Source organism: Sinocyclocheilus grahami, unplaced genomic scaffold, assembly GCF_001515645.1.
Source record: "Sinocyclocheilus grahami isolate Dianchi unplaced genomic scaffold, SAMN03320097.WGS_v1.1 scaffold55.1, whole genome shotgun sequence".
NCBI classification, from domain to species: domain Eukaryota; kingdom Metazoa; phylum Chordata; class Actinopteri; order Cypriniformes; family Cyprinidae; genus Sinocyclocheilus; species Sinocyclocheilus grahami.
This window is the reverse complement of record NW_015505234.1, coordinates 1,989,689-2,002,117: the sequence shown is the minus strand read 5'-3', so window position 1 is coordinate 2,002,117 and position 12,429 is coordinate 1,989,689. Positions and strand designations below refer to the sequence as shown.

Genomic DNA, 12,429 nt, shown 5'->3' with positions numbered 1-12,429 from the left:
TCCTGCTCGCACATGCCAAATTAATGGCAGAGAATGATGACTTTATTTTTTTTAGTTTTTTTTTTTTTTGAAGCGGATGCATATCTGTTGTAAAATAATCCTATGCATCTCGTGGCGTATATTCCAAGCATTCTGAAGGTATACTGAGGGTTTGGTGAGAAACAAACTGAAATGGCAAGTTATTGTATTTTATGAAAATCTTGCGTTGCAGTGCGAGAGCGCAGTAGCTCACGCTGCGCACAAGTGCATATCCTTTTGAGATATCATATCAATTATAATCAATTTTAATAAAACACAAGACTACATTGTATAACTCTAACAGTAGGCTATATTTAATATCTGTTGTTCTCCGGTTGTCAGTCAGAATGACAGTTATTGCATGAACATAGGCCTACATTTACCCAAGCCAATTTATTATTCTTTCCTTTTTGTCTTAGTGTTTAAAATATTTATTTTGAAACGAATTAATTAATTACTTAAACAGACTTACTGGGTGAGCAGGGTAGGCTAAGACAGCTGTCATATCATACCCTGCCATGCAGCTGATGCCAAGAATATAATTTATATCTACACAGAAGAAAGCCCTGTCTAGACTCTGCCCAGGTATGAGTAGTGTTGAGCTATTCATTAGCCTGTTTGTTTGATGAAAAAAGACTAAATGTAGTTGCAATAAATGCATTAGGAATCCTTATAACTGCAGCAGCGGAGGACTATTATTCTGCTGCATGATACTGCAAAGGCACGGTTTGATCTTCGGCTGACCAATCAGCAGAAAGGGGCGTTTAATTCCCGCCTACGTGTAGAAATCAAATATTCAAGCTGTTTATTAATTTTTCCACCCAAGAACTAAAAATTCTGGTTTTTCGTGTTTTGGAAAAAAAACGAAAATACGAAAAAGGAGCAGTTTTATCATTTTTCTACTTTCAATATTAAATAAAAAAACGAATGATCAAATGATACACGGATTCTTTAAGACTTTGAATGGTTTGTTATATTATGCAGTGCAGTTGCTGTTAAAAGTTCTTATGCATATAACTTATTAGATTAAGCTTATCTTTTGTATTTAAAAAAGAAAGAAAGAAAGAAACAATAGAAAGAAAGAAAAGTACGTTGTAGACTCATGAAAACCCATAAAACTGCGAATAAAATTATGACCAGAGTAAAGCTGCTCTGACATCATCTTGAAAAATGTTTGTTAAATAATTTTTGGATTTTTACATTTACTCGCAGTTCTTCCTCTGCTTAGAATAAACAATCATCTTAGTTAGGATATATGTTGAGAAAAGAAATAGATGGATGTTACGCCTTTAAGAGTTAAGAAACTTGAAACCTTGTTTGCGCAACAATCAGTGCAGCTCAGAGCCGCCAAAGTGTCTAGACTAGCACATGATGGTAGTCAGCCAATGGCTCCATCGCTCTCCTCGGGGGCCCTGTGTGTGTGCGTATGTGTGTGTGACAGGGGAAGAAAAAAAAGGAAAAAGGGAGAGAAACGGAGAAAGAGAGAGAGATCTGGGTTGCAGTTTGACCAGGTCTGAACACGGAACCAGGAGCACACAAATCCACGGATTGTTCCTTTTCTGATCCCGGCGCGCGCACAAGGATATTTTGGGATCGCAAAAAAGAGTGCGCTGGAATAGTGGAAAACAACCGGAATGGTGAATTCTGTGAGGAATTGTCTGTGGATTTTATTCGCCGAGGAGCAGCTTCATTCATTGTCTCAGACCCGCTGTTGAAGAGTGGATTTGAATGTGTTTCAAAGTCCGAAAACATTTGAGAGCGTGCGACTAGTGTATCTTTTTGCATGGGATTTTGGCAACAAATGTCTTTGGTGTAGTTCAAATCCGTAGTGCATTTAAAAACTAAAACGTATCGCACTGTAGCTCCACTTTCCAAACATTGTTCACATGTAGGCTACTTGACAGCGTTCTTCCAAAATGAATACGTTTCTGTGTAGCCTTGCGGTTGTTTGATGTTTTCTGTTTTTTTTTAATGCAATATAACATTGTGCCTTCAAAACTAATGTGGTTTTGCCACCAATATACGGTGCTCGGCTGTGCACGCGCTGCACGGCATTCGGTCAACATTAATGTTGCACGAGCTCAGAAATAGTTTCAAATCGCTGAGATCTGAACGTAAATAACTCATCTAGAGTTTCAAGGTGTCGTATGTTCAGGACGAAACGCTCAGGTCTTGTGCGGCGACTCTGGAGAAGCCGATTGATTCCAGATAAAGAGGGGGGCGATGGATATGGCAAGAGCGGCGAGGGGTCTCGAGACGATCTGCTTGGCTCCCACCCAGAGAAAATTCCCAAGACGGAGTTCAAACCGATGACCCCGAGCGGGTCGCCTGGCGTGGACTATGGGCAAGTGTGCACGAGGAATCCCACTGCAAGCAGCGATGGTGGCACCTCAGGGGGTGTTTTGGACCAAGATGGGGGTACGGTGTGTACGGTGGGAAGCCCTCGGTCTGTGCAGGACAGCGATTGTAGAACAGTCACTTGCTGTTTATTTAAAGATCGGGACCATCATTCTGGATCTAGAAGCCCGGAGCGAGGCTCGTGCCAGTTCGTGCTGGGGAACATTGGTTCTTCTCGGGACCCCGGTCCTCTTGAGAGCCAGGAGACGAAACCTCGCTCCGTCATGGAGCAGGAGCTCAAGACCGCCACCTATTCGCTATTAAAAAGGCTAAAGGAGAAAACCTTGGATACTTTGTTGGAAGCCGTGGAGTCCAAAGGAGGGATGCCGAGCGACTGTGTGATGGTATCGCGGACCGAGTTGCGGTTAGGCGGCCACATGGCTCCTCCACAGCTGCTCATCTGTAAGCTTTACCGGTGGTCAGACCTGCAGCACACGGCCCAGCTTAAAGCGCTCTGTGAGTGCAAGAGCTTCGGAGTTCAGGACGGTCCGGTAGTGTGCTGCAATCCATATCATTATAGCCGACTCTGTGGGCCAGGTAAGCAAGGATCCCATTGACGGATATGTCTAAAACCTGAACTGACTAGATTTTCCATCACAGCTGTTACCCTAGTATCCAGGAAACTTTAAGTAAAATACAAACAAAATAATTGCATATAAAATGCATGACGTTTTTAAAAATGTTTTAATGCAGGCTTCTGACTTGACAAATAGACAGCATGTGTGACCTTGATTAAATTAGGCTACTGCTTAGTTTATTAATTATCTGCTGGTATACATGGGTTATTCTCCAAATGATTGTCTCAAATAGAAATACGGTTGGGACAGTTATTTTTATTTGATTTAGATCAATTCATTGGAGTCTGACTTCGTGTAAACACTGGCCAAAGTCTGGCCTTAAAGATCTAAAATCTAAGTACAAGCTTTTTAAGGAAAGCAAGGCTACGTTTTCATTCCGATCTTTTCCTTAGTCAAGTCATTAGCAATAATAGCTTATAATATAGCTATCCGCTGGCTTCTTTCCTCACACAAGGCTCATAATGACCAATACTTGTTAGTTTCTAAATTTCGGATGTTATTGTGATATATTTAGTCTCAAACGAGCGGATTAACTCGTTAAACTGCTTTAAAATCCCACAGATTGATGGACTAACGTTACGATTAGAATTCCTAGCATTCATGTGATATGTGAGGAGGACATTAGCAACCTGAGGCACTTGCAACCTATAAATCAGTTTTTCCATAATAAATCCTCGCATATTAAGAAATAATTTTAATCAAGGCTTCAAACTGACAATTGCACTCTTTACTCAGCGCAGAGACGCTTGAGGGAGACAGCAGCCCCTCTCTCTCCCCTCTGATCTCTGGAGACAGCTCACAGGCGCTCGAGCGTGTCCCCATGAAGATGGTATTTCTTTCATGCGATTGAACAACAGAGCCCTCTCAATCTTCAAACTCCATCAATGGTTTTGACGTTTTTTCCCCCCAAGGTTAATTTTCACAGACGACATTAAAGTGAGAAATCCTATTGTTCATACGTTGCCCAATATCTATGAGCGCATAATCACGTAAAACTGTTTGAGCAAACATTTCAGTGCATCAAGAGCTCACAAAGAGACTTTCTTTCACTAATGGATTTGTTTATCAGTGTTTAGCGATACATACTTTTATTTTGCTTTGTTGTAGCTATAGATTAAGATGACCGTATTTTAGGATTTACTTGGACAAAACGCGCTTCCTTTTTGCCAAGACTTTATCGCTTTGAAATGATATCAGTTTCAAGTTGCGCTTTAAAAGTCGCTTTTTCCCCTAAGGAGGACCCCTCATGCTATTTAAGTGAAGGAGTGGCGGTAATATACAGTTTGCATACAACTGGCGCCAGACTGACTCGCTGTGTATCTGAGTGACTGAGTTTAGGATCCTGGCAATTACTGCCGCCACTCTTAAAGAGACAGTCCACATTATGCTTTTATTTTTCTCCCACGAGCAAAAGGCGAGGTCATTACTTATCCAGAGACTTTTTTCCTTTGTGTCCTCGAAGTTTTAATGCTTTCCTTTGTTACTAGACGTGTTTTTGATAGATAAAAAATGAAATGTTTGTGTAGATATAATAAGTTATTTAACATAATTATTTAACTCACTATTATTGTGTATGTTGGTGTTTAAAATATTTTCATGTTATATGCTTACCCAAAATCAATGATAAATGTTTTCTTTTTAATCCAAGGTGTTTTAATCTACTATTTAAAAAAGGTATTTGGTGTTTTGTTAGCTTACAAACTCAATAGAAAATTAAAGTATTAAACTGAGCTGCTATTATTTTTTATTTAGATTTTTCAACTCTAATATTTGTTGCAACATGTTGAGGTAACATGCGGTACCTACCTGTATAGCAAATAAAAAGACCAAGATGGAATCTGCAGACTTTTTTTCTCCAGTGATTTTGAGAAAAAACTGGAAAAATTTAACTCGGTAATGGTGTTAACCATGGGAAAATGTGTTAACCAGAGCTAGGAGTAGTACGCTCTCATTGATCTCAAAGCATTATAATTTTGCAGAAATTGGGCACTATCTGCACAGTTTTGTGTATACAGATACAATATGGACCTATACATTTTCTACAGTGCTGTAGACAAGAATATATAGTGGGCATAGAAAAGAATCACCCCCTTTAAAATAATCAAATTTTGTTGCTTTGCTGCCTGAAATGAAGACGGACACAGTTTTTGTTTTATCCAGCTGTATTTACTCAGTGCAACTTATAACATCCAAGTAAAAGATATAACACCAACATGTTAGGAAAAAAACAAAAAAAACAGAATCACTGAATAGGAAAAAGAATCACCCCCTTGTGTGAGTATTTTGTTGAACCACCTTTTGCTTTAATTACAGCCTTTAGTCTGTTGGGATATGTCTCTAACTTTGCACATCTAGACTTTGCAATATTTGCCCACTCTTCTTTGCAGAACTGCTGAAGTTCAGATAAATTTGCAGCAGATTTTCCTCAAGAATTTGACAGCATTTTGCCCCATCCATTTTTCCTTCTATCCTGACAAGTGCTGCAGTCCCTGCTGCAGAGAAACACCCCATAACAGGATATTACCACCTCCATGATTTACTGTAGGAATGCTGTTATTTGGATGGTGAGCTGTATTGGATTTCCGCCAGACATATCGTTTGGTGTTGAGGCCAAATAATTCAGTTGAATCGACTGTCTATTGTGTTTCTGCTTTTGTACAGCGTCCTTGAGCTTGGGAAATATTAATATTAAACATATTAATATTATTATTATTTTTCTTGCAACCCTCCCATACAAGCCACATTTGTGGAGAATTTGTGATATTGTTGTCACATGCACACAATGACCACTCTTTGTCATAAATTCCTGCAACTGCTTCAGAGTTGCTGTAGGCCTTTTGGAAGACTCTTTGACCATTTTCCTCCTGGCTCTTTCATCCATCATATACTTCACTGTGCTTCTAGGCACTGATAAAGCATTTGACTTTTTTTGTATCCATTCCCTGACTTGTGCCTGTCCACAACTTTATCCCAGAGATCTTTTGACAGTGCCTTGCCACCCGTAGTTGATTGTTTGCTTCAGTTGCACTACCAAGGACTGAAATTCTCCAAGAAAGCTTTTTTCATGCTGAGCTAATCAAAATGACTACAGCTGATCACAGTTGAAAGTCAAATGGCTTTGTGTGCCATCGAGAAAGTGATTAGCTAAATCTGATTGAGTTTACAAGTCATTTAGGAGGGGGTTGATCCTTTTTCCAACTCAGTGATTCTGTTTTTTTTTTTTCCTGACATGTTGGTGTTATATCTTTCACTTGGATGTTATAAATTGCACTGAGTAAATACAGCTGGATAAAACAAAAACTGTGTCCGTCTTCATTTCAGGCTGCAAAGCAACAGAATGTGAATATTTTAAAGGGGGTTGATTCTTTTTTATACCCACTGTACATATCGTCTACATTGTGTCTTGTCATTAATATATTGCTCTTTTTGTGAGCCACAGACCCAACCTAGTCAGTCCAGATTAAGCAATATATCTATATTTAATTTCCCCATGTTTTTCTATTCCAATTGTTATCATATTGCTGTTATATTTTAGAGTCACCCCCTCCTCCATACTCAAGACTTTCCCCCAGCGAAGAACACAAGCCACTGGGTAAGTTTTACATATCTACAGCTCTAATAGCTGAATAAATATGTATTTATTTAAGATGTCATTGTAAATGATAATATACATGCACATTCTGAGGGAACAGATGATGAGAGATCATTTACTGACAAATGTAATAAAATAATCTGTGTAACAAAATAACCTGGCCAAAATAAGTCAGTGCCATCAGTTGTCACCCACTGGTTGAATCTCTGGCTTTACGGAGAGCCAAAGGGGAAGCAAAAAGTAGAACAACGTGAAGAATTTTAATGGTGGCAATTAGGCACAGTGACCAACTGAGAGCCAGTGGAGGCCGCAGCCAGTATCCGGCGGGCCCATTTTCAGCATGCCAATCTGGAGCCAGCCTAGGCTCGGCCCTGTCTGTTGTGAGGGTTGCTGGGGCCTGGCATTGGGCTGGGATATTCTCTCGGTACCATAGCTCAACATCGGACACACTGTTGACAGGAGGTGGGGTGGAGAGTGGGTACCATCTGGAACTGATGCTTTGGTGGTTTGCAGCTCAGCCTGATAACTCATTTAGGTATTTCTTGGATTGGCTCAATACCAACATATCAGCTGTTGATACCAGTACCAATAAGATTTCTATGTAAAAATGTTATATACACTACCACTCAAAGTTTGGGGTCGGTAAGATTTATTTATTTAGAATGAAGTCACTTAGGCTCACCAAGGCTGCATTTATCTGATACAAAAAAAGGAATTTTATAAATATTATAACAATTTAAAATAACTGTTTATTCTTCTAAAAATATTTATTCTTTCCTTCGATGGCAAAGGTGAATTTTCAGCAGCCAACACTCCAGTCTTCAGTGGCATATGGTCCTTCAGAAATCAATGTAATTTTCTGATTTGGTGCTCAAGAAACATTTGAAAATGAAGATTTATGTGGAAACCATGATATTTCTTTTTCTCAGAATTGTTTAATGAATCAAAAGTTCACAAGAACAGCATTTATTTGAAATTTAAATCTTTTGTAACATTATAAATAAATAAAAGTATTAATTTCCTTATTTTTTTTATTCTTACTGACCCCAAACTTTTGAATGGTAATGTAAGTATTTATATAATATAAATATTAACAATTTAAATTAAAACTATGGCATGTTGCTTGGTAGCTGTACTTTCAACATTCCTAGTTGTATCATCAAATTAAAAATGAATTAAAAATGATTGTTGAAATTTCTAACTAACTAACTAAAAAACTCTAACCAGATGACATCCTTTATCTCCTCAGATCTGTCAGATTCCACACTGTCTTACACTGAAACAGAGGCTGCCAGCTCGCCTAACATCACCCAAGGGGACTTCTCAGGTGAGTTTTCTTATTTTAAATATTTCTGCTCTGAAATGATGAGTTGCTCTGTTTTAATTCCATTTGTTTGGAATCTTCGTGTCAGCATGGCCTGTGATACCATTGTTAGACTTGTTGCTGTTATTTTCAGTCCCGGAGAGCTCATGTGGTAACATCTTTGTTCAAACAAAGGCTACGTGCCTGTGATGGTGACCTTGCACCAGATATTTACATTTTCCTCCCTTCTGCAAAAGAGATCAGTGAGCATGCAGAGGGTGTTTTCCATTTTAGTTGTCATACAAATCTCAAAGTTTGACAGGAATATTCCAGTGAAATAGTTTTGCATACGTTTTAAGGGCCAGGAAGGGGTTAAGTGCTCAGTAAAAGTCTAAAATGCTAAGAAAACAGCTAGGCATACCTTCCGCTGTCCTAAGTTCTGCGGGTTCCCATGGAGTGTGTTTGAATAAATGAGCAAACTTTGCAGGTAATTTAGTTTTTATGTTGTGCTTTGCTCCTCTTCATTAAAGGCCATTAGGATTGGAGAGAGTGCGGTGGAGATAAAGCTCTCATTGTGAGCCCAGCAGAGGTTCAGTGGGCCGTGTTGGCTGGCCATAGAGCCTGCCTCCCCTCCTCTGTTTTCTTTCAGAAATATTTGAGTGGGATCAAACTGTAATAAGATCCAAGCTCGCTGGGACACACACACACTCGAGCACACCGAGTCACGTTATACGTTTTGCACACAACTACGCGTATCGGAACACGCACACACAAATGCACATATCAGCCTTTACAGCTCTATCTTGACCAGAGTAGACTTTTTTCCGTTGCTGTGAAAGGGCCACACTGAGAAAAAAGAGGAGAAACAGTCTTGTGTCATGGTTTGAGATGAAACACTCCCCTCTTATGGAATGAAATCAACATGCTTCTCTCATAAAACTGGAACCACACTGCATGCGTAGGATCATGGCCGCAGAGACAGAAAGGCTAAGGCCTTGTTTTGCAGTGCTAGAAATAGCATTCAAAGAGAGCAGGTCAATCAGCCCCCTTTCCCAGAAGGAGCTACCTGAGCTTGTGGCTTCATGCACCCTGTCACCACCACTTCACAGGCTGGCGACACTCCTTGTGCAAACAAGTGATGTTTCAAATGCTTGCTTAGATTTTTTTCTCTGGATTGGGTTCGTGTGAACTATGACTTGCTTGTAGGTTCATAATCAGGCATTTTTAGCCTGCATGCAGGATCGTTTTTAACTAGATATGTTTTATTATTGTCATATACTGACATGAAAGAAAAAATATCACATATGGTACCATATTGGTTATCGGACAATTTTGTTCTTTTTTTATACATTTTATCAATATATATATATATATATATATTTTTTTTTAAATATTTAAATATGCATGCTCATGTCCCCTTTTTTGCATTTAGATCGCTTTAAAAAAAAATCTTTGGAATTTTTTTTACGGCACATTATAATACTGTGATGGCTAAATTCAGTTGTACATTTAAAAACTATTTATTTTGCCGTCAACATTTAAACATTTTAGTGACACTTTTCAATGTAATCTTTAGGAAATTGATATTAATTTTTCATACTATACATTATAAGGTTATGATGCCTAAATTCACTTAGAATTTTAAAAAATGTAAGAATTTTAATATAGTGTCTCCATACAAGGACATCTTGCTAGTTAAGCATTCAAAACACATCATATGCAGGTCTCAGTACGGCTTATTATAATTTTGTGTGAAGCATTGCATTGACAGCTCTCCAAAATGTCTGTAGCTGAAATTGTTAAAATTCCATAGGTGACCCTTTCCAAATCACCAAACATAAGGTATGTAGATTTGGAGAGGGCCACCTATGGAATTTCATCCCTTTCCTTTATGCTACCTGTAAAGAAAGAAAGGAAACGGATCTAAAATCTAAAAGCGTTCATACATATGGCCATCCGCCCACCCTGAGTCCCATATCCCACCCCACCCACATGCAGGAACTAGTAAAGTTCTTGAAAGTGAGGCCGGGGGGCCAAATGTGGGAGGGGAGCAGATTGCAGCCCCCTGGATGAGTGTAACTCCTGTTCTGAACACTCATCCACTCTGTTTGACAATAGTAACAGAACACATCTCAATGAGTCTTATGAAAACTCCTTGCCGCCCAAGGGCGATATTTTAGAGAATTTGGCGGCTTTGTTTGAAAGACAGTCTGTGGATGCTCGAGATCTGAGGCCATTTATGTAATAGATCTTTGATGTCTTGCTACCTCAATGAGTTTGTTTGAAGCACACTGCGTTAGGATTTTCAGCTCAAATCTTTTTTGAGTTTCTGTAAGCTTTTCTGCATGTATTTAGCATTTTTGTGAGTTTGTGCATTACTGTTTTTTTTTTTGTACGCCCTGGAATCCGTCTGAATATTTGCATTTCTATGTGTTTGTGTTGGTGTCTGAGATGTCTGCGCTCCCTTGTTTGGGTACATCTCTGTCTGTTTGTGTTGTTTGTATCTGGATGTCTATAGTTTGGCATTTCACCCGCAGTTTCTTGTTTAAAAGCAAATGTGTTTGTCAGTTTATGTCTACACTGTGTCAGCGGTGTTCGCTATGTTTTCAAAGCATGGCCGTCGAAACATGTGGTCATGATGTGCTACATGTGTCTGTAAAAACAGTGTGTGTGCACGTGTGGTTCCACTCACATTCTGTAGCTGTGACTGGGTTGTAATGCAGCCCACCTGTTTCCTCACTCCTTGTTGTGACCGTGTGGAGATCAGAATTATGTTCTTTGAAGTAGGTCTCATTGCTTCCTGTATAACTGTATGCCTGTGAGTTTGTGTTTGCTCTCTGTATTGGGGGTTTTACGATCTTTGGGTTCACAAGCCCCTGTTTTGGGAGATGATCTCCTCATCCTCTGATGCTCACTGAGAATGTCAGCATGATCATGAGGTTGGGCACAATTTTGTCATGATTCATGAGTTGTAATTTGAATTGAATTGGATACACTCACAGGACATTGAATTGGATTTTTTATTTTTGTTTGTAGTTCATGTAAAACAGATTCTCTCAACATTCTCTCAAATGTTTTTCCATACTGGAGCATAAAATGAAACAATCTATCTATCTATCTATCTATCTATCTATCTATCTATCTATCTATCTATCTATCTATCTATCTATCTATCTATCTATCTATCTATCTATCTATCTATCTATCTATCTATCTATCTATCTATCTTATATGCACGTTGTTCCATTCAATATCCATATCCATTTAAATTCTACTTTAATTTCCTATTTGCTAGTAATTCAGCAGTTGAATTGGAATTTAAAGATCTCAATTGGATTCTGAATGACGCACATCCCTGCTGCAGAGCAGTAGAATTGTTTTTCCAGTGATTATTAGTCTTTATGATGAGGGATCTGACAGATGTGGAGTGGAAGGCCGGCAGGGCTGCAGAAAACCATGGCTGCTTATAAATCATTCTCTGACCAGCCATAGATGTGCTACAGCTGAGAGATGCACCCTAATAAGCCCCCTGGAATTTGTCACCATATGAGGAAAAGGAAGCAAATCCAATGTGTTTTCATGCGTGTGCGTTCTTACACTGAGATGTCACAATCACAGTGAGAACTTACTGTAGTTGTGTCATCACTGTGAGAGAGACTCCACGTCCCACTGAGGAACCCTGTGGTGCCATTGTGTTTTGTATGTTGTGTTTATTTTTCCTTGAGAATGTAGGAAAGGCGGTCAGATGGCCGTGCGGGTAAGTTCATCGAGTGCTGTTGTGGCCCGAGGAGGAGGAAAGGCTCAGTCAGGTATAGAGGAATGGTTTGGTGATCTGTAATTTTACTCTGGGTTCACTCCTGGTGCTTTGTGATATTTACACTGGCCTCTCTGTTTTTGGAGAGTAGACCACAGCCAGGCTGGCATCCCTGTGTGTGGCCTATCGGTGCTGTATGTCTAAAAAATGGAAATCAGTGACCGTCTCATTGAACTGTACTGGAATTTACCAAACTGATCAGCATTGTAACTGTAAACCGAATCCCCTTTTCCATCAACAGAGTGTTAGTGTTGGTAACTGGTGTTGGTGTCCAATCTGGATCTATTCTGGCTCCGCTTAGCCCATTAAACCCATTAAACATCAGAAGCCAGGGTGTGGGATAATGTCTCTAATGTCTACAGTTTACAATTTAAGAACAACTAAAAACACAAATTTGATGGTGAAAAACTAGATCAATCCCATTATTATCTGAATATGTGGCAAGCTCATTCACTGGACTAAATCCAAGACATTTATTTTTCCCCATTTTAAATAATTTAAATAATTTGTATGTTAATTGAAATATGAAATCTTTATAAATGTTATATATTTAAACAATTAATAAACAAACACTACAATGTGCTATATTGGTTTGTGAGTTGGTTATGTAAAAACACATTCAGTTATCATTGATTCTCAGCTGAACGGCAATGTGGGCAAATTCAGAGATCTACCGATCTACACAATTTCAGTGGAAAAAGGGTATGCGTCATGAAGTATGAAAGGT

At 39.1% G+C, this 12,429-nt stretch overlaps 1 protein-coding gene across 1 annotated transcript in view; it reads left to right on the top strand.

Annotated features, from left to right (window-relative positions):
• The first annotated feature begins 1,472 nt into the window (after positions 1-1,472).
• Positions 1,473-12,429, top strand: part of LOC107583766 (mothers against decapentaplegic homolog 6-like) — a 28,759-nt gene continuing 17,802 nt past the window's right edge. The window contains exons 1-3 of the mRNA XM_016270077.1: positions 1,473-2,952; positions 6,529-6,585; positions 7,835-7,912. Of these exons, the coding sequence (XP_016125563.1) occupies positions 2,166-2,952; positions 6,529-6,585; positions 7,835-7,912 (922 nt within the window). The 5' untranslated portion in view covers positions 1,473-2,165. The remainder of the gene's footprint in view (positions 2,953-6,528; positions 6,586-7,834; positions 7,913-12,429) is intronic.